General features: G+C 36.9%; 1 protein-coding gene across 1 annotated transcript in view; it reads right to left on the bottom strand.

Annotated features, from left to right (window-relative positions):
- Window positions 1-25,874, bottom strand: part of GRM8 (glutamate receptor, metabotropic 8) — a 348,222-nt gene that overhangs the window by 63,035 nt on the left and 259,313 nt on the right. The window contains exon 7 of the mRNA XM_010581289.1: window positions 6,623-6,759. Within this exon, the coding sequence (XP_010579591.1) occupies window positions 6,623-6,759 (137 nt within the window). The remainder of the gene's footprint in view (window positions 1-6,622; window positions 6,760-25,874) is intronic.

Genomic DNA, 25,874 nt, shown 5'->3' with positions numbered 1-25,874 from the left:
TGGCAATCTGGTATCATTCTAATGAAGAACAAATGGTTATCCAAGTTCAGGATATTTTCTTAGCAGCTCTCTTTTTTCCATTTTCTTTTTTTCTCTAGAGAATCAGTCAAGAAGTCTGTTTCATTGAAGAAAAAAAAAAAGACTATTAGGACCACCAAAGTAAAAATCTTTAAAAGGAAGACAAGTTGACATTCTTCTTGGATTCCTATAAGGTCATTGGCTTTTGAATCCAAGTTCTGTTTTGATTTTCAGTCATGTCTGAAATAGCATCTGTTCTACTACAGGCACGTCTTAAAACCATTTAATGCTTTTTCAACATCTGTATTCAGCTTATTTCTCTCCCATCCCAAAGTAATTTTTTAAATAATAATATAATCTGTAATCTTTCAAAACCATAAAATCCCAATTTTATTCCATGTTTTGTGTATTTTATTGGCTTGTCTACAATTTGCATTCACTGTAGCCTACTGCTGACTGACTTCTTCAGTCTAGCATTGGTCCTTAGTGACTACAAGTCTCATATTGACCTCAGACTGACAGTAAAGAAGAATGAATCCTGAGTCATACTTATTGACCAGTGCTAAGATCAGGACTAGCTTTGTAAAACCTATGTAGCCTTCTAAAAACCATAATAGTCTCTCTCTACTTTCAGCCCTGTGTAGAATGAAGGAAGACAACAATATAATTTTGAGAAGAATAGAAGAACCTAAAACATTTTTTCCTGTCTCATTGAGTTTTATTTTTAACCCAGCATCAACAATTTTCAGGCAGATAACATGGATGGAGTGTAAGTTTGAACTCTACTGCCCTATTACATATGGACAGAAGAGCACCCTGCAGGCAGTATGATTGTCATATTTTGTTTATAGATATAATCATATACAGCACTAAGTGCTCCTGTTGTATATTTCACTGTAGTGTGTTCTTTTGTTAAACGCAGGGCTTAGGTTCAGCAATTCGAAAACATCTATCAATTATATAATAGCTACCACAGGAAAAAAGAGGCTCTCTGGCTTCTTTAATGAAATATAGTGGCCTACAGCAAAGCTTGAAACTTATTTGCTGCAGTTAGAGAAAACATCAGAAGCTTCTTGAATCATTTTCTTTTACCATGTCACAAGAAAGGGAACTAATGCATTTTGAATCTGTTACTTCCAAAAAGAATTCACTAATGTCAGTGTTGATAGTTTCCTTCAGGATTAGATACATAATTTACAAGAGTCCTAGAAAAGAAGAGAAATCAAATACTGATTTATATCTTTTTTTGTGATATGGCTGCCTGAAGGGAAGCTCATTGTCAATGAGGGGTTCCCAATTTTTACTAGTTCACCAAACACTGTGCTTAGGGCTGATGATGATTATGGCTGTCTCTCTGATAGTTCCATCACATCAGTGTAATTTTAATTTATGGGTTTCTTAGTCATAAATCAAGACCATTACAGAAAAATGGATGCCCCTGAGTCATTTATATCCTCAGTGCATACACTCCATAAATCTGAAAGCTTATGCATCCTTTTATTTCTAAGAGAATGTTAAAAATTTGTTATTGTAAAATTTCTCTTGCCTTGCAAGAGAACTGTTGTGCTCTGGTGAAAAAACAAAACAAAACAAAACAAAACAAAACAAAACGAGTGAATTCTGTCTTAAAAATTTCACTGTTTTCACTTGAAAGATATAGTGTTTTGATATGCTTTGTTTTTTTCTTAAGGAATAATATCACATAAATGGATATCCACTTAAGCTTTTTAACTGCATCAGCTAAATACCTGATTCTGAAAGCACCAATAATTGTGTCTGCCTGAAGTCCCATCAATCAAAATTACTAACTTGGAAGAATATGGATTTGGATCTACATATTTTTTCAGATTAGGATCTTTAAACACAGATTTTGGTAGACCAAAACAATGCATAAGCTTGAAATGAAAACTGACTTAAATGCTTTAAACTTTATTAAAAAGGATTTTTTTTAAAAGTCAAAATATTAGATTTTAAAATTTGTAAACATTTCAACTTTTTCCAACTGGCATTTAGGTTTCAAAATAGAACATTTTTAAAGAGGGGAAAAAGTCCCTCAGAAATTAAGCAGAACAAACTGAATGGGTTCCTAAGGAAAGGGAACTGAGAAAGTTGTTATTAAAAATTTAGGACTGGGACTATTTCTGTTTACTGTCACAAGCCATGAGTCAACATCTTGATCTAGCCCTTATTACAACACATGCAATACAGAACACAGTTTCTAAGAGGGAATTCATTATTAATCACAAAAGGAAGTTGATTTCAAATCATAAGTGCCAGGAGAAGCAAACTTGTTTTTAACAACTTTCCTCCCACAGAGACTGCATGGTTGAGAGCTCAAATTTGCTAAACCCACACATTTGTAGGGAACTTTTACATGAGACATCGTATGCAAAATACTGTTGCAATGTGAATAAAACATAACTTTTGCAGAAACAGCTACCTTTTCCTGGATTTTTATTCATTATGAAAACCAGAATATTTTTGGAAGAAAGCATTTTAACTATCAGAGTTTCCTGAAAAATGTTACCTTCTTCAACTGATAAAGAAAAGAAAATGAAGAAAGCAAACAACAGAAAACCCTCACAGTTAATGTGTAGTCAATGATCAGAAGTTCTAAGGCAATTATTTTTTCTTTCAGTGATACTAAAAATTTTTAGGGTCTAGTTATTTCCAGTACATTAAGATTATTGAAAGTCAGGCAGCCTTAGAGAGTAAAAGGACTTTAAAAGGGGTGTAAATCTACATTGTCAGAATCACGTCAAGTGATAATAGTACAAAAAACAATCAGGTTCTTTGAGATTATAGTTTGATGTTTCTAAACATCTGCTTTCAGAGTTTCCTTGCATCTGTCAAAGATTGAGATACCTTATTCAAGCTGAGGAATCACACAAAAATTTAAAATTTTTAAGATTCTGACTCTTTTTTAATTTAACTTTTATACTGGATCTCTCAGCATTGTCACGCATGTGTTTGTTTTGTAAGAATTGGAAGAGTAGTACTGATCAGTAATCGTGAAGTTCTTGTATCTGGAAGCTAGGGCTGCTTCAGAGGAAAACTGAAAGGTCAGTGTGCCTAAAGAAGAGCATTAATTACTGAGGACTACAGGGAGAAACCAGCATCGCAGCTAAGAGGGTTTCTGCAGCTGGTGAAGCCTGCTGACAAAAAGCCCCTTAGGGAGCATGATACAGAGTCTTTATCTAGCCAGAGTCAGCACTTTCTGCCCAAAGCGAAAGCCAGCACTGCACCAGGAAAGGAACCTTGACCACAAGGACCTGGCAGAGACAGTGAAAACTTTGAGGAACCAGAGGCATCAGCAGAGGAATCCTGAATCCTGAGGGTCAGGGTCAGGGACAGGACCAGGGCTGGCCACTGGGTGAGGAGCCATAGCCCACACAACAGAGACCTGCAGCCAAAACCTGACAGAGAAAATATCAAAGAGCATTCCACGGAAAAGGAAAACAAAAAGAAAGTGGAGAAAAATAATTTTAAAAAGAAAATCAGAAAGAAAAAAAGAAACCTTTTGATTCAGTTATCTAGATACAAGGTGTGTTCTAATCTTAGTTATATTAATTGTTCCAAAGGTTGAACTGTACTACAAACCTGGTACTTTAATGATTTATTTTTCTGTCATGGAAAATAAACAGATGAATAAAAGCTATAAATTTTCTGAAGCACAATACCAGCTGTATACATGAACACAATCATGAATACATCATAGCTACAACATGTTACCACACAATTTGAGGAAGAAGTAACTGTAAAAACAGGAGTAGAAGTGTCTAGAAAGGATATCTAGCTGACAGAATCATTAAAAATCATAGTTACACGTGTCTTCATTAAGAGGAAACTGCAGGACAAAGAAAGAAACAGTGGGAAAAGTATTGTATTTTAAAAGCATCTCCTTTATAGAACAGCAGGGTAAAAAGTGCTCTGCCATCTTAATACTGCTTTGCCTTCAATAAATATAGATGTTTTCACCGAATCCAATGAAAACATCCACTGTGATCCCTCTGATTCATTGGCAATCAAAGGCACTACCTAATTTGCAATATGATGATTTGGAGTATTGACAATCATTCACAAAGATTACTTGGTTTAAGTACATTCTGTCTAGTGAGAGGAGGCAACAGCTTTGCCACTGCAGATCATCATGTGGCGTAACTACTATCGACACGTGCTATGTAAGTTTAGTGAATATAGAAACAGATGGAAATGAACTGTATCACCCCTATCATGACTTCCTTCTTCACTGTCAGCGTACCAGCGCCTGCAGACGCCGATGGAGACCAGCATCCAGCATCTCAAGCCCTGACAATCTTTAAGAAATAAATCCCAGTCATCCCTTTAGAAATCTTCCTGGCTTTAGATAAAGATGAGTAAGTTGAGAAACAGGAGTGAGAGGTAGGGAGAGAAACATCTTGCTGAATCAGTCCCATCGCACCGTGCACGAGGGGACTGAGCCCTGTGTGCCTGTGCGCACCCTGGTCCGTGCGAGCACAGGCTGTCCAGCAGAGCAGGGGGCCGTGGGACGAGAGCAGGGCCAAGGCAGGAGGCTGGGAGAAGAAACACCTCTGTGGAGCAGTGTGCCAGCCTTTTCACTTCTCCACAACTCCAACTCCACACGTTAGACAGAGCTCGCCCGCAAATTTGGACAACCGGTTGTATCCAGCGCGTGAGCTCGTGGAGGTGAAAAAAAAAACCAGATGAAAAAAGAGAAGCAAGGAACATCCTAACACATCCATTCTTAATGAGAGTTAACAAGGGGTGTCCTTAGATAAATCCTTTCCTGTTAGCTTTGTGGTCAATGTGGTTAGCATGGTGTGGTCTGGGTAGCAGCCAGTCTAATCATATTTCAGAGAACTCCCTGGAGTACACATACATCAGACAGAAATAATGGGACTGAAAAGCTACAGGCTTAATGAAAAATTTAGCAGTCTAGGGGGGATAGAAAAAGGCAGATTGGAATGACGTTAAAATTGTAGCAAATTCTAAGGTAGCTTTTAGCTACTACTATGTAACTGCTATGTTAGTACTAACATTTGTGCAAAATGTGTGTTAGCAGTTTTTCAGCTCGCCTAACAAACACTAACTTTTCAGAAAACTGTAGCAATTATAAAGAACTGGAACATATGCCATAATAGTTATGATAAGGGTCTAACTCTAGCGTTTTCCAGAAATTACTACTTAGTATTAATCTTTAAACTTGTTTAACCATTTTTTTCTTTTCTTCCCTTTCACAGACAGATATCAGGTTAGTGGAGGGAGATAACACTGCCACACAGTCTGCTACACACAGTTTCTGTTGGTAGGGTTTTTTCTATTTGGGCAGAAGAATTAAATAAATGAGTCCTTGCCAAGTAGTTATAGATATTAAATGGTAGATATGGTAAAGTGGTTTAACAGCTGTGGCTGAAAATAGGGAGCTATCATATGTGTTGCTGCAGGTAGCACTCAGATAATTATTGCAAAGTAGTCTCAACAGGAGAATCATTTGTAAATATTTACTACACTGTCTTTGTTACTCTTCTTCAGGAACCTCTCACATGGAAAACCAGAGATGTTTGAAACCTGCTTTTTGTGGTTTGATTAAAGTAACTGCATAAACTCCCTTTGGTGAATCTAATCATCAATTCACACTGTTGCCCTTCTCATCAGCCCTTAGCAAAACAACACTGGATATTTCACGTTTGCAGAGCTACCCAAATGGCTAATGTACCTCAACAAGTAAGCCCTTTAAATATTGCACAGATAACAAGGAAACAGTTTAACTTCATTTTGCTTTTCTCATGATTGTAACTCTTCTCGCATGGAGCCATCTTCTGACAGAAAGAAGTGCCTTGGACCCAACAACTTCTCAAGTTACAGCTGTGGCTTGATGCTTAGCTGTCATACAAATATTGCTTATTATATTTTCTGAATCTTATTGGGATGGTGATTTTCAAAGCACATATAATTCCATGCACAGGTGGGGCTTAACTACCACAAAACTTGCAGAACATATTAAGGTAGCAATTAGAAACACCCCCTAAGGATAGGTAAGTTGTTGTGTCTTTTGTTTCTTCTGCTATTAAGTAATATGGAACTATATTAATCCTAGTTAACTACACAGAAAAACTCCAAATTCTCCCTTTATATTCAAGAAATACTTTTATTGCAGTAGTTCACCATCCCTGTGTTTCAACTAAATCAGAAGTGGTTAGAGAGTCCAAACTTCTCTTTTACTAAATACATTTCCATCCCCTTATATTATTTGAAATACCTGGGCAGTATACATGTACCCATCATTTTGTCTGACACCCTCTTTTGAGGGATGAGTTCCTATTTCCCCACCTAACTTAATAATCAGTCTGAGGAATATCAGATATATAATGATTCTAAAAAATCATTTAAAGGAGCAGGTAAATACACAACCTACTTTAAAATATAAAGAATTTGGTTCAGGTTGTTTTGCTACCTTTTACTATCTTCTCACAAAGAGAATGGAAGAGCTCTCTTCTGCCAACTGACAGAGAATAAATCATCAACATTTTTTAAATGTTTTGAAATAATATAATACTCAATGAGTATTCTCCAATGTCTGCATCATAATCAAACTAGTACTTACATTTAGATGAAGTTGGTTAGTCCATTGACCAATTACTTTGTATTCTGCACTCTTGTTGGTGATTTGATACTGAAAAATATCATAGCGTCCAGGAGCATCTCCATTTTCATTGAAGATAACCGGTGTTCCAGCACTCCCTGAAAAAAAATTAAAAAGCAATTAGGATAAATACCTTTAAAGCAATTTTCCAGAAAATAGATTTTGGAGGAAAAATACTAATTAGAGATTGAGCAGGTTCTTTGTAATGCAAGGCTAGTACGGTAATAAATCCAGAAACCTCTGTGGCAGGTACACCTGCCCTGATAGAGACCGAAACATCTCAACTGCTGAAAAGAAAGAGTTAAAACTAGAAGCCATGGTTTAGGGGTTGAGCCACCTGGGCTGGTGGTCACATACACACCTCAGCCAGTGACCACCATCCCCTACACACTTCTGTCAGGTGATAGGAAAGGCAAGGCCCTTCGGTCAACATACAAGGCCCTCAGCCAATGTGACGCCTTGGTCAAGACAAATTTCCAGACCGCTGACCGTCTATGACCAAGAGCCCTGGTTTGACTTAGGGTATAAACCCGCCAGAAGACCCTTTCGAGCCAGTCTTCCTCAGAGCAGTAGGTCTGCAGTTGGAGGCTGTCCCCTTAGACTGGGATGCTGACTAAGGAAACTCTCTGGTGTCGAGTGCCTCGTCTTGTCAGTGAGTGATCATGCATTTTGAGTCATCATTCTAAGCTTAGATTTCGTTATTGTTCGTGTAGTAATAGCTCCCCAACTGACATCTTGAACCTGTAAATAAGTTGTGTTTGTTGCAGTGTTTACAACCTAATACTCCTGTCCAGTCTGGCTGTTATATCTCAATACTGCATAATGTTCCTGTTCAATTTGACCGTTACATTTTGCTATCATTAAAGAACATTGACTTTTGAAATACACTGCTACCTGTCTGGTGTTTCTGCAACTACCTCACAAAGAGAAAATATGTTATCATCATCACAAAAACTACTTTATCTATAGGTTAATTAAAACAATTTAGAAAGATAATCTTTTGCAATCTTTTTTTTTGGTTGGTTTTTTTTTCGTGTGTGTGTCTATTACAGAACATTAGGAAATTCTGTGATAAAACAGAAGTGGAGAAGCTCCTTTTGACTTGCAGAAGGGCATGATTTCACTTTAGGATGTGAATGCAGTGCAGTAGGCACAAAATAGCAATCTTGTAATGAACTTGATAAAGAATTTTGCTGTTAAGTATGAAAATAAAATTAATATCATCAACTTAGAAGCCAACACTCATAAAAGACCTTGAGATGCAAGTGTCTAAATCTGGCCACAGTTAATGTGATCAGTTTCTAGCACTGACCACCTGTGTAAAAGTGTTTTATCAAAATAAATTAAGGATAACAGCTGTGCTTGTTGCTCTCTCCTCTATACATGACACTGCCTGACAGAAAGGTCCATTGCGGAAGCTGTCAAAAGTTATAAATTGACACTCTGTTCTTACTTCGATCAACAAAATGTTCAAAGATTGAAAACTACATGTCTACCTTGGCAACCAGGCCAGCCAAATTAGAACACATTTTGATGAATTCCCTCAAGGTGAGATCAAGGATCTGCACTCCTACAGAGACTTTTCAAAAACTACACAAAGAATATGATTTTCACCCATCCCCCAAATTCATATGTATAAATGAATAGTATTTATAGTTGAGGTCCACTGAAGACAAATTTAAGTATGTTAAAGTTCTATTTCAGTGACTGGAGAATGAAATCTACCTTTACTGGGGAAAAAAAACAAACCACCATAAAATCCAGCCCCAATGCTTTCACTTTCTACATATGAACAACCTAGAAAGGGAGAATATTCAGCTCATAGTAAATTGGTACAGCATTAACCTAGAGGCCCCAAGTCCACTGTGAGTGGTTTCTAGAGAATGCCAAAAAGCCTGAAATTCTGGGTACATATCAAATAGAAGCTAGCCAGCAGACGTGGCAACAACAATCTACATACCCCAGAATTTCAGCATAAATACTTCTTCTTGTATGTATGTCTGTCTCCCACAAAGCATTTTGTTCTCTTGCTTGGTATAGCAGCTTTCATACAAAACTGATATCCAGTGAAATAAACAGTGCTTTGAGAGTGACAAGTGGCACATTAACTACTGTGCCAATTTCACAGTTCTGGCAGCAAAAGTCTGGCTGCAAAAATTAGATGTGAGCAACCATGGAAGAGGAGTATCAAAAAATTATGTGTGATAAAGACTAAAGACCCCATGAAGACACAAGAGACTCAACACAAAATTTTGGAAAGCTCTTCATGCTTTGCTCCCAATTCATTTGACAGAATGAAGGGCAAGAAAAATGCCAGTCTACAATCTTTCAAGCAATGAAATTATTCTTCACTGCTCAAATAACAGGTTGATCCAATAAATTTCTTCCACCTAATAAACACATACTCAACTCTTGCTGGTATGTAGGTATGTAGGTAACCTTCAAAATATTACTCTCAAGTAATGATGGAATTCATCTTTCCACTCAGCAGCATTTGAAGAGCTCATGGAAAGAACAGGTATCTTTTACCAACAGATACGAAATGTCCTTTGTATCCCTTAAGACTAATGGGAACTTCCGATGTTCTTATGCTCAGAAATAACAGTGTGAGCTTATAATCTATTGCTGGTTTTGGAAAAAATCATGTACAAAGAGACAGACTATAGTACAGGCTAGAACCATCTTTCTCTTTGATGTAGTGGTGTTCTCCGCTAGAGCATAACAGCATCTCACGCTGTGCACCGCAGTCGACAGGGACAGAGCATCCTGCTGAATTCAGCTGCCACTCCAACTGAGACCAACAAGATCTTTCTCCTATAGCAGAAGTTAAAACAAACTTTGCCAAGTTAATAAAATTAAGCTTGTTAAAAGCTGAATAAGTAACAGAAGATTCAGACTCCCATACATTGAGAAGACCACACTATCCCTCTGTTGACTAGCAGATTTAGAAAGTACCATAAGTCACAGTGCCTGCTGTAAAGTAAATCTTATTATAGCAATGCTGCCATAACTAGTAGATACTGTTAGCAAGCAGTACCAGACCCTTATTTTCATCCATGTCTTATGTCTTATGACTTATATATGTCTTTTAGTTCATTGTTGCTTTGTGAAATGAAACATGTAATGGACCTAAAACAAGGAGGTATGCATGGCTGGATTGTGCAAATAAACATTAGCTACATAACCAAGAAAGAAAAGCTTAAAAACTTTTGAAGAAAAACTGGGGATTTTACCAAGGGTTCCCAAAATTATGAATGCAAGATGGTAGCAGAAGCCTTGAAAGTGTAAGGACAGAATGAAACTAGAGGTCTCAAGGCTATAAACAGATCACCAAAGGTTAATCAGTGTTCTTAAAAAAATGTTAATCTCATCTGAAGAAAAATATACCCTGGTGGATGACGCAGATGAATAGTTCATCTGGGAATGGATAGTCCACAAAATGAAAAGGTTTTCTAAGAAAATATACTTTGTTCAATAGTTCATCAAATTAAAGTGAATACTTCCTGGAAAAAATGGTTAACACTGTACAGAGATCAGATAATTAAACTGTGTAGAGAAACACTTTAGCTGACCATAACTAATAGCACAGATGGAGGCATGTCTATATTCATTATATAACACTGTAACAAATGCCATTGAGTTGTACAAGTGCCTCTTTTTTTGACAACCAGAAATGCAGAACTGACTGCTCTTCATATCTGGTACCATACTGCCACGTTTGCTTATACTGTACCATTGCAATTACAGGGAGCTGCATCTTAGTTCTAGTTTAAGACACTGAGTGTTTAATTGCTCCGCTTAACAGTCATCGAGGACTAGCTGCTAAATCTAAATGCAACACACTGTGGAGAGACAGTAATACAGAATACAACACTGACCTGAGGTAGTGAGCCCAGGTTAAATAAATTCCAGCTTAGATGAAAAGATTTTGGGAAACCACCCTGAATAGTTCTTGGATGTGGTATTTACCTTACAGAATGAACTTGGATATCCTCACCCAGGAACCGCATTTATTACAAGGTAGTTAAAGAACAGTAAGGGAGCTGTGCCTTTGGGCCTTTTCACATTTTATCCTCTGTATGGTTATTTTGCCATGCATAATTTTAACCCATGATTGACTCAGGTAATTGTATTCAATCTGTCACCATCTTAACTGAATTTTTAATATTGTCTGGATGCCTAAAACAGAAGTACATAGTAGATTCTCAAGAATACATAATAAGCTTGGCTAACTATGGAAAATCATGTGTAAGCCTTCATCTTCTTCATATTTCCTTTGTGCCAATCCTTTTTTGGTTTTTGTTTGTTGGGTTTTTTTAATATATAAACAGAGTTACTAACTTATTTTGAGATCTGTTTCTGAAGTCTCTCTTTGCTGAGCAATTCCAGAATACTTTTAGAAAGCCTTTTTTTTTTTCCTGATATATAAATGTAGACTGATAAGTGGAAGGAAAATTTCAAATTTCACAATGAAACATTGCTCAAAAGGTTTTCAGGCTTGTTTTGAAATCACACTTTTTTGCAGTTAAATAGGTAAAACAAAATAGGAAAATGCAGCTCATTTAATGTCATCAGTCTATAAAGGAAAGACAAGCAGTTAAGTCTCATGGTTCATATAGAATGAAAGTGTTCATTTTTCTTTACAGGAACTACTTAACCAAAAGGGACAAAAGGGATAAGATACAGAGAGAAACATGTAGAGACGGAGCTCCATCCATTCTTCTGCTGCTTCAAAGACATCACAGCACGAAGGGATTACATTGTCCTGACAGCAGAGCTGTGGCTATGTCCAATGAGGTGGTTCAAAATACGGACAAAGAAATACTAAGTTGTGCACCTGAACTGGTGTCCTGACTTTTTCAAGTCATAAACATAAGCATTTGTCTACTGTTGGGCATCCTTTTAACAGCCCTATGTACTGTAAGTCTGATGTGGTCACCTCAAAGCTTCGGAGTCTTTGCTGTATCGCATACCAAGTCCCTTAGATTTTTTGAAACACTGAATGGCTGATAAATAGATCCTGCTTCAAATCACTCCAAAATCAGACTGGAATATATAATCTTCTATAAACCCTATAGAAAGTAGAACAGTTCTGTTACCATTCATTTGAAGACAATCCCTATCCACAGCATAAAAGAATGTTACATTTTATTAAGGCTAAGGACACATTTACTTATTGCAGATATAAAGTAATAATCTGGTACTGAAAGAAGTTATCCCTCCTCCTTCCCAGTTTACAGCCAGCAGCATTAAACAACTCTGGGTGTTAAACCAGCACATTAGGTAAACATTACTGAAGCAATGTGTCTGTGACCTCAGCTGTTTATAAGCCTTTCAACATGCAGCTTAAACTACCCAGAAATGTTATTTAGAGAAGAAAAAAAGTAAAATGCATGAGGTTTTTAATTCAGAATCAAGAATGTAATGGATCCTTTTGAATTCTTAACGCCTGACACTGATGTCAGGGAGGACTCTTTCTGATAAACAACTGTTTTATGACAGGTCCTTTGTGCACTGAACTTGAAAATTCACAGTCTTCTGAAGAAATCTTTAAACATGTACCGTGATAGTCTTAAGATGCTGCTCAGCAACTACCTTATCCTGCATATGCCTACCTTATCAAGTTACATTTCACATGAATCTAAAACATCCCTGCTCCTAATGCAAACTGTAATCGTAGTTCCCTGTGAGGTTATGGAGTAAACTTGCCCAGCTGCCTTCCAGTGAAGTTGTTCTCTTTACATCTCAGGTAGTGGGAAAGAAGTGGAATGACTGGAAAACCACAATTTCATGCGTAGTTGTGGCCAACTACATTTTAAAGTGATTAATCCGTAATGGTTCCTAAATTAAGAATAGTGGTGAGCCTTATTAAAAAAAAAAAAAAAGTTAAATTAAATTAACAGCCTTGGATTTTTCTTATATGAAAACCTTTAATAAAAATTTACTTATTATAAGGCATTGCTACTTCAGTGCCTTGACAAATGTGTAGAAAAGTGGTTGTGTTGATAAGTCTTACAATGGCCATTTACAGTGTATTCCAACTGTAGTGGAGCTGATGTCATTACAAAGCTTGATACCAGATACAAATCTGTTATTTCACCATATTTCAGTGGCTTGATATTAATTTCATTTTTTAAACTGAAATGAAAATTTCTTAAGCTAAATCTTCATCCTTTGAGCTGCTCCACATAGGCTGTTTTATCTGTAATGAATCCTAATGCAGTCAGCATGGATTCAAGGGTATGTTTAGGTGAATGGAATTAAAACAGTTTATTGTACACTGTAATACAGTTAACTGTTGTGTATCAAAAACTTCGGAATGCACCATCTGTTAGAATTTGGCTTTAGTGGAAGACTTTTCGGATTTATAGGATTAACCCTTATTTCATTAATTTATACAATTAGTTTCAAGTGGTAGAGTTGGGGGTTCAGATTTTTTTTTTAATTAACATTTCATTTTAATTAGCTGTTACTAATTACAGAGATGTACATGAATTAAATTGTTCTCAGTAAAGTAGAAAGAGGGAAAGTAACCATTTGAACTTTCAGTAGCGAGAGTTCTCAGAGAAGAAGAATGCATTTGTAAAATTAAATAAGAAATATGTCACTGATAAGTATTTCCATGAGACAAATGACATAGAAGGTTGAAATGAAATCAATGAAAGAGTAAATACAAGCTGTTAAAACATTTAATACTTGGGGAAAAAAAAACAAAAAAAAACAAAAAACAAAAAACCACAGAGAATTACAAACAACTAATCAGAACTAACAAAAGTTAATTTGTGAACATTTGGCTGGCAGACAGAGGAAGAAAACACACTGTATCAATCTATGTAAGGTTTGTAATAAATGAAGCCATTATCTGCTCAATCTCCATACAGCAGACATTTTCAAACAATGAGCAATGTGGTTACTAAAATAATAAATGATGATTGTTTTACACCTATTCAGAATCTGAAAAGACTTCTCTTTATGCTTACCCTAAATGTCTCAGTTCAAGATTAGGACAATAAAACAGGATTGCATCCAGTTTCTGTAAACATAGACGCTTACTGATGTTTTAAATATCCTAAGTTACTGGAGACATCCACACAGATATGCAGAATATGCATATGACCGAGAACCTGTGCCTTTCCCAGGCAGCAGCTGGAGGCCAGATGGATACCCTGGGGTATCTGAAATGGCATTCGATGCCCATATTTAGGCAATTTATTTCACTTACCACAGGGGAGATTATGGCTTTTCATGTACAAATGCACAAAACAGAACCAAAGAGAAACTGAGAGTGCTACAGGAAATGAATTATATACAGATTTGGGACATATGTGATATAAATTATGGTGGTACCCACTACAGGGCTCGTAGAGAAAGTAAAGAATTTGGTATTAAAATAAACTGATATAAATCAATTCCAGGTCAGGCAGTATGACTTTATATTATTGCAGCTGATGGACAAGAACTTTAGTTGTGATTCTGCAGAGATGGGTATAATTTATTTGATGTCTTGATCCTCAGCACAGTGAATGATTAGAAATGTGTACTTTTGTGAAAGGAACAGTTCATTCCACCCCTGCATGAGAACATCAAGCAGGGTGGGTATCATGAGTGGGTATTTAAAGTAAGAAATAACAAGTAGTACTTTTTTCCTTCCAGAATATGACAGAACTTCTTGCCACAGCAAGCACAGAGACACGATGTCTCATAAAACTTACCCTAAAATGAATAAAATTTGAAGATGAGACTGTTGCAGCCAACAGTATAGGTATATTAAAAAACAATTTTCCCTGTCATTCATTAGCGTGTCTATCAGTGGTTATTAAAAGCAGTGATCTAGATGCAACTCTGGTCCGTGCAGTCCTTCAGCTACTAATTGCAAGAAGAATATACAGGTGAAAAATTATTCTACATTTTATTTGTTCCCTACATTCTCTCCCCAAGTACCTGCTATCAGCCACTCTCAGCAAATGCACTACACTGGTGAAATTTTTGTTCACATCCTCTAACAAGTAATACTTGCTCCAGAATGTAAAAGGACAGAACTCTAGCTCCTCTCCTTACAGCACCTTGAGTCTACTAGCAGGTGATAACTATACCTGTAATACAACCACATCACAGATTAAACTTCATATTTCGCCAGATAAAGAATTAAAATTGCTAGACACCAGTCCTGCTATGGTGACATAGTATTGTGAAGGCAGTTTTATATTTCCCCGCCTGGGCCGATGCCATTCTTCTCTACACAGCGAGGCTGTGCCTCTACCTTCACCTCTCCTCCCAGAGGTGGGGCAATGCTATGTGAATGACTTTCCCTACTCCAGGGCTAACTGAGAGGGGTAGGAGACAGAGATTAGCTTCTTCACGGGTAGGTGCTAAAGCAAGGCAGGCATTAGCACTGTGGCATTGGCAGAAACATCCATCAGTCCTAGGAAAGGAGTGTGAAGAAGGAGGTTCTGATGGAGTAGGAACTACAGAGAAACAGCAAATGAGCCTCTTTGGACCTCCCCTGCCACCTTAGCTTTGCTCCTTTTACCTCTGGAAAAGGGACAGCCCTGTCCCCACAAGGACATCAAAGTAGATAGGGAGTGGGGGGAGAGGGGAGACAGAGAGTGAGAGAAAAAGCTTGCCGTTTCCTACATGTAGCCAAAAAGCTCAGTGCTACCAGAGTACTTGGAAGAATCCAGCCTGTTTTTATTCTGGACTCAGAAAATCCATAGAGACAGATTTCATCTTAAAATCTACAGCCAGAGAAGATTGGTTCAGTTCTGCAGCTGAAGAACCCAGTAAGTCAAAAAAAGCCAACAGGCTCTGGGAAGGGATATTGTATGCAATGAGGACACATAACTCAATCCCTTAAAAATCAACACATGACATAAAATTCCACTGAAGATAAATACTACTCTAGTAACACACTAAAATAGCAAGGTGGTATGACATTATCTAGTACAAGCTAACAGCTTGTACTGGAAGAGGAACTTATAAAAGGGTGGTTAGGTTTTGGGGGTAACAGCTATACAAACATGTAAATAAATGCATAAAGTTTTGTTTACCTGATACTATAGACTGGATAATATCAAATGTTCCTGGGTGAAAAACGTTTATTTTAATGTTATCAAGTATATGTTCATATTTTTAAAAAATAATGTTGTTGGGTATTTTTTCTTTATAAATGTATTTTGCAGCACCAGTAATAGCAAGCGCATTTCTTGTAATCCTTCTGAGAAGAGTTCATGGTTACAATTCTCCACAAGAAAAAAAAAGAAAATAAGGTAACTTACATGCTGGGAAGTAAGTGGGAGTGAAAGTGTGAGGAATCTTCACCACAAATAAAAATGCAAGTCATTTGTTTCAGTATTGCCAAAATGAATAGATTTCAAGTAGACATGCATTTCTCTACAGAAGCACGATCACCTCCAGTCCCCAGCAACACAACCATACAATGGAGGCCCAGTTCAAAAGGGTCTTTATATCATTTATTTCCATTTTCATTATTTTACAGGCAAAAAACTCTTCCAAGAAACTGCAGCAGTATAGTGCCAATGGAAGAGATCAGAAAAGATTGAGGACATCCAGGAGTGTCCAAGAACTTCTGCATTAGCAGTTTTTTGTTACCTAAAACTCTAATTAATATGTTCCTAGGAAGCACAGAACAATTTCTACCTCACCATAAATCTGGCCATCAGTTTATCTCAGGGTACACAAGAAGGACACGCCAAGACATATATGAGAACTACATGTCACGAAGAGTGCACCCTGCCTGCATCTGTCTTCAGCAGTAGCCAGTCTCCAGTGCTTCATGAGATACTGAGGTTCCTCCTTATTCTACATTTCCCACTTTTCCTACTTTGTGACATGATTTGGGGAGGGTGGTGTGTTGCTTCATCCCCTGCACCTCCTTTTTTTTGTTTTTGTTTTACTAGTCCCAGAAAGATGTACTGATTTCAGCACTACTGACCTCTGTCACTGAATACACAGTACTTCCACTGGGGTCACTTGCCGTGTTCATCAGGTCCTATCTAGGTAGATCCTACCTAGGACACTGTGCATTATACATGAACCCCCCCCCCCACCTGTTCCCTTCCTGGATTAATGTTCATACATCATTCTATAGCAGTGAACCTATTACAATAGATACAAGTATAAATATTCAAATTCTCTCTCTCTCTCTCTCTCATTTTAATCTTTCAAAGAGTTCTGGCCAGGTTTTGTGTGAAATTCTGGTTTTATAAGGCTCCTCCTTTTTTTCACTTAGGCTTGCAGCATAGTTTCTACTCTGCATCTCACTTCTGGCACTCTGAAACTTTTCAGGTAAGAGCCTACCAAGCTGACAATTGACAGAGTGTCTTTCAGATGATACCAGGCTTTTCTCATCAGCTTGCGCTTACAGAATATGGGAAGGCAGATATGAGTTACAGCTCTCCCACTTCAGACTCCAGTCTGAGCATTTACTTCAGGCCAGGATGAAAACGTGCCAAGCAGACACAAACACACCTCTGTGGACTTCAGAAGTCAAAAGACACTAAGATAAAGTGTTTCAGATAAAGAAAAAACTTTGGTGAATATCAGTAACTCACAGCATCTGTCATCAGCTTCTTTTTCACCATGCTATTTTTAAATATAAAGACAAAGTTTGGAATCAGAGGGGAAGGGTAATAGTCACTCCCTTAGCTAACCTAGACCATGGTCACAGTTCTCAAATACCAAAATGTGATTCATCGTGTTAATACGACATGTACTGATTGTGGTATTCCATGTCTAAGCCTTCATTCTTTTTCCAGAAATTATATATTGCTAGAATAACATGAACAGAAAGCAAGCAAAAAAGAAAACATTGTCACATAATCATAGTTGAAACAATGGATTACAAGAAAATGAAGTAACTAAACATTTTCCCATCTAAGGGAAACATACGAACCCATAGCCAAAAGCCATGAATTATGAGGGTGTTCTGAAAGCACACAGATAATTTAAGATTTCTCAAACAAGACACATCTGCGTCTTTAACTGTGTCTCATTGGGATTGTCATGACACAGACATTAGTCCATTAACATTTAGTTAACAGACAGCTGAAACATAAATGTCATTTTCTTCTCTAACCCAACTCCACTTAACATTTTCTTTCACATGCAGCTTAGTACCAATGTACTCTCAGTCATCCATGAGTCTAGTTCATCTTGCTGAACAAGAACCTATTTGACATTAAGCTATTTCCTGTCGTTTCCTGAATGCAATAAGCTGTGTGATAATTAAAATAATTAAGCAGGTTAAAAGTATATCAGGGCATTTCCTAATATTGATTTCCATCAGTTGACAGGGATCACAAAAGGCCTTCCTTCCAGTGCTTCAGCTGCAGCTTAAACTCTGTTGTTTAGAGAGGACATAGCTTCAAAGACGAACTGTTAAATATCCATAACCCATTTTGTAGCTAGATTTCTTTTGTACAGTCTACATTGAAAATGAACTAACTCACACAACCATGCACACGTACACAGACACAGAGCTTCAGGTCATGCTTCAATTATCACAAAAAATTTGGAGAGAGGCATCAAGGAAGAGACGTCCCTGTCTGAATCACAGCTTTAGATTTTCCAAAGTATCCAAGGTAATGTTATTTCAGCCTCATGACCTTGTCATGTCTTATTGTTTGATGTTTCTAGAATGCAAAACAGTCTAATACAATTCACAGCAAATACTATGTTACTCATTAAAGCATTACCTTGTGCTGAAAAGATAGGGCAGACTACAGAGCAGTTACTGAGAAGTCTGATGTGCTGCAGCAAGGAAAAAAATCCTTGAAATTCCCGAGTCCTTCAACTCTGCATGACAATAATTAATGTATTGAAGTCAAAGAATAACAAATAATTTCTGGGTTTTTATTGTCTTGTTTCTTTGTAATTACAGCAACCATTAGTGAGCAACTGGTGCCCAGTGAAAATTTACTTTGTCGCCATGGTTATTTCATGTAATTGTACAGCTATTAATCTCCAAAGACATAAAACAATATTAATACTATATCTATAAAACATTTAAGAAGTAATTTTAATTTACAATGTTTTACAAGCAGTTTATAAGTCACAGCCTTACTGAAGAACTGACTTAAATTTGGAAGTGAAGTCATTTAATACACCTATAACCTATATACCTACTCCCATGCTTCCCACTTTTTAAAGACCCTACTTCAGATCATGCTGACCTTCCAGGAGGTCTGTCCATGGAATCTTTCAGAAACTTATATAACAATGTCTATACTAATTTTATACCTTTATGGTTGTTGTGAAAGTGTATAACTAAATTTTTTTTCACTGACTCTTTTGCCTAGTATAAAAGGTTTTTCACCTGTTTACATGGAGCATGTCAGAAGCTGTTGATATCTGGGGAAGTAATTTACTTTTATTGAAGACAAATGAGCACAATTTTTTTTAACAGCATAACAAATCAGTATGAGAGGAACAATATATTCTCTGAATGGCTAATCTCTCCATTCAAGGAGACTGATGATGAGTAGACTTCATGAACACATTTTTACAGGTACGGTTCTGTATTGATGTTAGTGAATAACACAGGCCATATTGCTAATGCAGTAAAGCTTGAGACTGTACATCTCAATCTTGTCTACTGCTATGAGAAATTCACATTCCAAAAATTACAAGTAGAAATACCACTAACATTTTTAGTATTACTGAAATTTTATGGCTAATCTTACAAAACTTCTTTTTGGATCCCAGATAGTAGGTTCATGTAAACATGGGAGAATCTTTTTAGCTTTCCTTAAAAAGTTCTGAATCCTCAGAGCCACAGAGAAAAGGTTTCATATGCAGCCAAACCGCTATTCAAAAAAACAGATGGTGCAAAAGAATTTCTCCAAGAGTATTTTTAATCTTAGAATTTAAAGGCTTCTTTGGGGGTCTGACTCAAGACATCTGAGCTCATGGTACTGGAATACTTCATTATAGTAAGCGATATAATGAAAAATGCTAATATTAGACATTCTTCAAATCTCGACATTATCTTCCCTACATAACTAAATTATGTAATGACTAAAAGACATATTCATCAAACAATACTGGCTTCTTCCTTCAGTATCATAAGGAAGACAAACTCTGTTTAACTAGTTACTTAAATCAGGTTTGCAACTGATTTGCATTGTGGAAACAAGATAAAAGTTTTAAAAAAATGCAAATAAAAGAGAGATTTTATAAATGTGTTTGGCTCAAAATTTCTAAAATAAATCTTTATAGTTTATCACTGTACAATGAGAGTCACATAAAAACATAAACCCACATTTTTTTCTTTTGCCACAGTTATCAAGGCTTTTAACATTTAATATGCTGGTTTGGGTTGAAATCATAAAAAAGATACTATTTTCACAGCTGGGCAACAAAACCAGATACCATTCTTCTCTCAACTCACACTCAACCATAGTAATGACACTGTCCTGATTACCTGCTTGTCACAAAGGGTACTTTTTATCTGATTTAAATGTCAGTAGGCCTATTGGAAGCTCATGGAGTGCAGGGACCTGTTGAATTGCCTAGAGATGAAGTCACACATCCTGAGTTGGCAAAAGGCATACCTGGAAAGAGGGCTAAACCCAGCAATACTGGGTTGAAAAAAAGACACACACACACACACACACAAAAAGGACAAATATAAAGCCATCTTGCTCCTGGTGCTATTCAGCATGTGCAAAAATAAGCTTTTAGGACTGATTTGGAGAAAGTGTTGATTGGGTTATCAGACTCATCTGATTATGTCCAGGTGTCCAAAATCTAAGACTACAGCATTTAAAAAATAATTCATAATGGAAAGTTTAGTACCTAGATTCAATGCAGATACTGGAATTCATATAGCCATAGGTTATCTCAGGTATTCAATGGAAGCAGAGTCTTCCCAGCTGTTTGAAACCTTGTGAAGTCTCTAATAATAGCCACAGATTACAGCATTGTGTGCTTACTTACCATCACGCCCAAGTTTGTTATTTTAAATGTGTCTGTAAATCTAGTGTTTTCACTGATAACCACAATGCAATATGAAGACTTAACTGCTACCATGAAGTATTTCAAAGACCACTTAAAAAACCTAATTTGCCAGTTGTAGCTCTACCTGCCTAAAATAATTTGATCACTCTTGCAGGTGGTTAGAGGAAATGCTGTACCGTTTTGTTACTGCACTAGGTACATGCAACAGATATCTGGCAGACATAAACTGGGAAAGGTCTTGTACAGATTCTCATTTCCTTTTGCTATTTCCCTGTAAGAAAGTTGGACTTCTGTACCCTGTAGGGGTAAAAATCAGTATTTCCCTCTGCAGCCATCAGAGCAGACCAAATCCCCTTACAAAAAAAGAGCAATTTTTTTGATCCAAATTTTGGTGTGATTTAAAAGGCAATAAAACCAAAGTGTGATGGCAGTCATCTCTGCTTACCATAACCTCAGCAAGTACAATGGGACACAGCCTGTGCTAATTATTACAACTTGCACAAGCTTCAGTCACAGTTGCATCCATGTATCTATAGGTAGTGTTAAGTCCAAAGAGCTGAAGATTTAGGATTTGTTGATCCCATTGTGTAAACTTCAGCTAACACTATACATGACCAGTGCTTGAGGCTTTTAATCACATTGACTGATGTCATAAAAAGATAATTTACAGACAAATTTCCTCCCAAATCCTTACAAGGACAAGACTCTAGATGCTGATCTTGCAGAAACTGCCAAAGAGTTACAAAAATTGCTTCAAGGAAGGATCCTACCCCCAGAGAAAGAATACTATGTTGTAACCATAGGCTGTCAGATTTCAGCTGCTTTCTCTTACAGTAAAAACTCCATCAGTTCAGCTCACTCAAATATTGCTGCTTTCCATGCCCGTATCACATACCCTTAGAACAATGGCCTTATCACCCACCAAAATCCCCATAAAATAAGAGAAACAAAAAGGTGATTTCCTATTCAGGAAAATACTACAAAGCCTTTTCAGATTCCTAGACTAGTATAACCTCTGCAGTTATCTGGAGCCCTTTCAGATTTGTTCCTTTTTAAGGATAAACTTGATTATATGAAGCATGTAGTTGCAATCTTAGTAAATTAAATTAATAATGCATTAATGCCTAATAAAAAATCCCATTTTCTTGAAACACGTCTGGCCTTTTTGCTATTTCTACAGCCCAAGGAAGTCTCAGGTCATATTTATAGCTGATTCTCCCAACACATCTAGGAAGGAAAGACTGCAGGAAGGTATCCCCTGAGCTACTTCAGAGAAGCCAGCACACCCACACAGTGTAGTGCATTGTAGCTTAGCAGCACAACCTCCACAACCAGCACAGCTTTGTTGTCAGTACTGCTGGGTCAGGTTCAGCAAGCCCCATGTTGCAGCACTGGTGTAGTTTTGGTACTCAAAACAGTCACAGTGAACTAAAACATCCCCTCATCACTGCTTTCCACTGTACAGCCTGTGTGTAGATGCTTACAGCCTTTTTACTCTTTCCTTTCTTTACCAACCACCTACACAACTCCCCTCTCCACCTCATGAAACCTGAGAGTGCAAGTCAGGACCGCCACCATACACTGTGTATCATCTGATCCGCTACGGCTGTATAGCTCATCACTTGGAACTATGTCTCTCAGTATTCACAGAAATTTCACTCTTTAAAGGAGCTTTACTGACACATTTGTTGAAGAAGAAAAAGGTTTTAACTAGTTTGAACTAGTTAAAACAGTTTTAACTGGTTCCTGACTGGCTGATCTAGTTGAAAGCATCTTATACTCCATGCTATGATAAAAGCTGCTGACTTCTTCTCTCACATCCCTGGCTGAAAATACACTCTCAAAGCTCATCATTATCTTTCATTAAATGAATTAACTGTAGAAAAGCAGAGGCCAAATGAAATAAAAGAGTGTGTGTATATATATTTTTTTTTCCTCAAAAAAAGTCAGATATGCAGTCTCTTCACTATTTCCCCAACTCCTCAAATCAAGTATCTGAACCTAGGTGGGAAAGGAAGGCAGATTCATCTCCTAAAAAGGATGCCTTTAAAAATTGTCCTGACAGGCTTCTCCAGCACAGGAGTTAAGCTCAGCAGAGTAGCACATGACAAGTTGCTAGCTGTTCATGACTGCCTTTTCACTTGGATGTTAAAAATGTTACTCACATTTGCAACTTGTGTATCTAGCCTTAGCAAGGATTAAACTTTCCAAGTAAAATATTGTTTGGTTGGTCACAGCTGAGCACTGTCCTGCTTTGATATTCAGCTGGTAGTGTGCAGTATGTATAGAAAAGCAGAAGCTGGGCCCTTTCCTTCTCACAGCTTTCTCTCTGTGTGTGGCTTGTTCCCAGCACTGTTACTGTCACAGCATCCTTACCGCCCTTGACCCTGGGCCTGTTAAAATTTCCTGTTTGGTTACCTGAAAGACTTTAAAGTAGTTGGACCACTGCCAGCTCTGTCAAATTCTTACAATATAGCTCTAAGGCAACGATTTAATCATCCAGCGAGACCTCTGGCTATGATACCATGATCGTGGTTACTCCCAGTAAGTAAACAAAAACTGGTGCCTGTTGCCACTAGGGAAAGGTATTCTGTGCATGCCACACAAATTAACCAGTTAGTTAGTCTTTCTGCTCCTGTAACTGATAATACCATAGATATTGCTACTTATCTCCAACTACCTGCCAGTTTGTATTCAACAAAACTCTAAAGCTCCTGTTGCATTCTCACCCACACTCTGATATCTGAAAGCATTATATGCAGTTCTGCAGGGTTTACAGGTTTTCTTCAAATCACTGTGAATTCTCCAGGTGTACAGGTGCCAGACTGAGAATTTTCACCTCTCTTCTTGCAATCGGAGTATATGCCTTCACATGCCAAGTTTCAGCTGGAGTGGTCTCACCTGATGATTATGCAAGATTGTCCCTCATACCTGTCAGATGATATTTCACATTTTGCCTTCTGTTGCTCTTTTTTCACTCTCTTTCTCACTGTGACATTTTGTATCTTAAGATTATAAAATCCTGTTCTGATCATTGCATTCTTTTTATGCTTTGCTTTAATTTCTTGTTGCTTTTTTCTTTAGGATGGCTCTCTATCAGAAGAACAAAATCATGTCATGGCTTAGAGTTCAGCTTCATAAATAGTTCTTGAATAAATACAGGTATAAATACAGGTAATCACCAAAATCATGAGTTGGTTTCTTGAAAAAACTTCTCCTGAAATTCATGCACCTAAACTGATTTCCACTAGCTGATAATCTGATAAAGATCTTTAAATGAATGAGGAACGGTGTTTCATTAAGCAAAGCAAGGCTAATAATTTCTGATAGATCTCTCATGACCCTTTCAAAAATCTGTCCAGAAAACAGTTTATTCACAGTATCATATTTACAACTTATGTCCAGATGTTAAACTATTAAAGCAAAGTTAAAAACAGAAACAAAACCAAAACCCCTCTTCTGGTATTTTGCAAAAAGGCATGTATATTTGCCAGGACATTAAGAAGATTTTCTTTACATATATAATCCAACATATTAAAAAGGCTTCAGACTTTTTTACACAGGCTCCCTACAGCTACAATAAGCTTTATAAAAGAAGATCATAAATTGCTCCAGTCAAGCTATGCATGGGAGCTAAAATCCACCTGTACACCATCCATTCCATGATTGAGAATGTGAAGTAATGAACAACATTCAGAAGAGCAGCCTAATGATTCAAAACACCACAAAGAGAGCATGAGGCTATCCATCTAAGTCTATAATGATCATTTCCTACTACAGCGACCTAAATCTAATCAGTGATGCATGGTAATATACAAAAACATAGTCTTTACCACCTGCAGTAATACATCTCACCTGCGATATGTTGCAGGCATTAGACTCCAAGTCCTGTATAATTAATAACGTTCTGCTTATCTAAATATTCCCACAGTGTTCATGTAGACGGTTTCCTTCTTCTAGGTCAAAAACTGACAACTGAGGAACTTTTGTCATTTACTTCTGCTGAACAAATTTCACCTTTTGTCTTTAAATTGCCATGGAATGTACATGTTAATGTACAAAATTCAATGCTCTTCTTAAGAATTGCTTCATATCATGGTGAGAAAATAATATTCTTTAGTAATATATTTTAACTGTAAAGCTCTCTTGAGTCTCATAGCATGATATAACTAATGTAACCAGATTTGAACTTAGGATATGTTATTGCTGAATTCATATTTTCTAATATTACTTGTATTTTTTAAAAAACTCCTGTAGTAAATATTTTTAAAGATAATGAAATGCCTATCAAATGACTCTTCATGCCAGAACTTAAAAATAGAGTTAAGCAAAAATATTTTTATTATGAGAGCTATCAACCAAAAATCTTTTTCAATGAAAATATTTTGTGGCTTTTCATTGAAAATTTTCATAGATTTTTTTCAGTGAAATCTAAAAAGGTTCTGAATTTAAAAAAAAAAGTGTTATTTTAAGATAACATCAATTAATATAAAACTGCATACATTTAAAGACAAAGGAAGCAAGTTAAGGTTGGATGCACTGCATTTAAAAAAAAAGAAAAAAAAAAAGGGGGGCGGAGGGGGAGAGTGCTAATTATTCCATCCTACCACAGAAAGATATTTCATTGTAAGGCTTTGTTCACAATAAAGCAGAATTGTTGAAAACCTCAGAAAGCAAGCAAATAAACCACATCCTCATATACTCTCTAGATTTCTAGACCAAACCACAGAGTAAAAGGTTGTGCTAACCTTGGAGTAACGAGAATAAACTCTGGAAGCTTTCTTGAGCTACACACAGTATCTAAACCTTCAGCTATTTACTTATTACCAATTTTAGCACCATTAGGCACTTTGTGTGAAATTTTACCAGAACATTAGTGTACACCTTTGGTATTCAAAGGCATGAAACTCCATTTATCTGGCCTCCTAACGGCCCCCAAGAATGTATTAATGAACCATTAAAGCTGTTTGTTATGACCTATTACATTAACCCATTTCATATTAATAAGTATGTCACACGTATCATATTTCTGCAAGAAATAAGAAAAAATTAATCAATTTTTACTCTTCTGCTGTTGTGCAAGATATTAGAAGTGCCTCAGACAAATCCTGTTTCAGCTTAAGAAAACCTTGAGAAATCCAAGGTCTGGTTTTCCAAGTTTTATATGCAGTGAAATATCAAATGCAGACAATATGTAGTCAACAAAATCCACAAACACAAGACTTCTTTATCAATT

Source organism: Haliaeetus leucocephalus, unplaced genomic scaffold, assembly GCF_000737465.1.
Source record: "Haliaeetus leucocephalus isolate CR32 unplaced genomic scaffold, Haliaeetus_leucocephalus-4.0 Scaffold763, whole genome shotgun sequence".
NCBI classification, from domain to species: Eukaryota; Metazoa; Chordata; class Aves; order Accipitriformes; family Accipitridae; genus Haliaeetus; species Haliaeetus leucocephalus.
The sequence above is the reverse complement of the archived record's forward strand: the minus strand, read 5'-3'. Positions and strand labels throughout refer to the sequence as shown.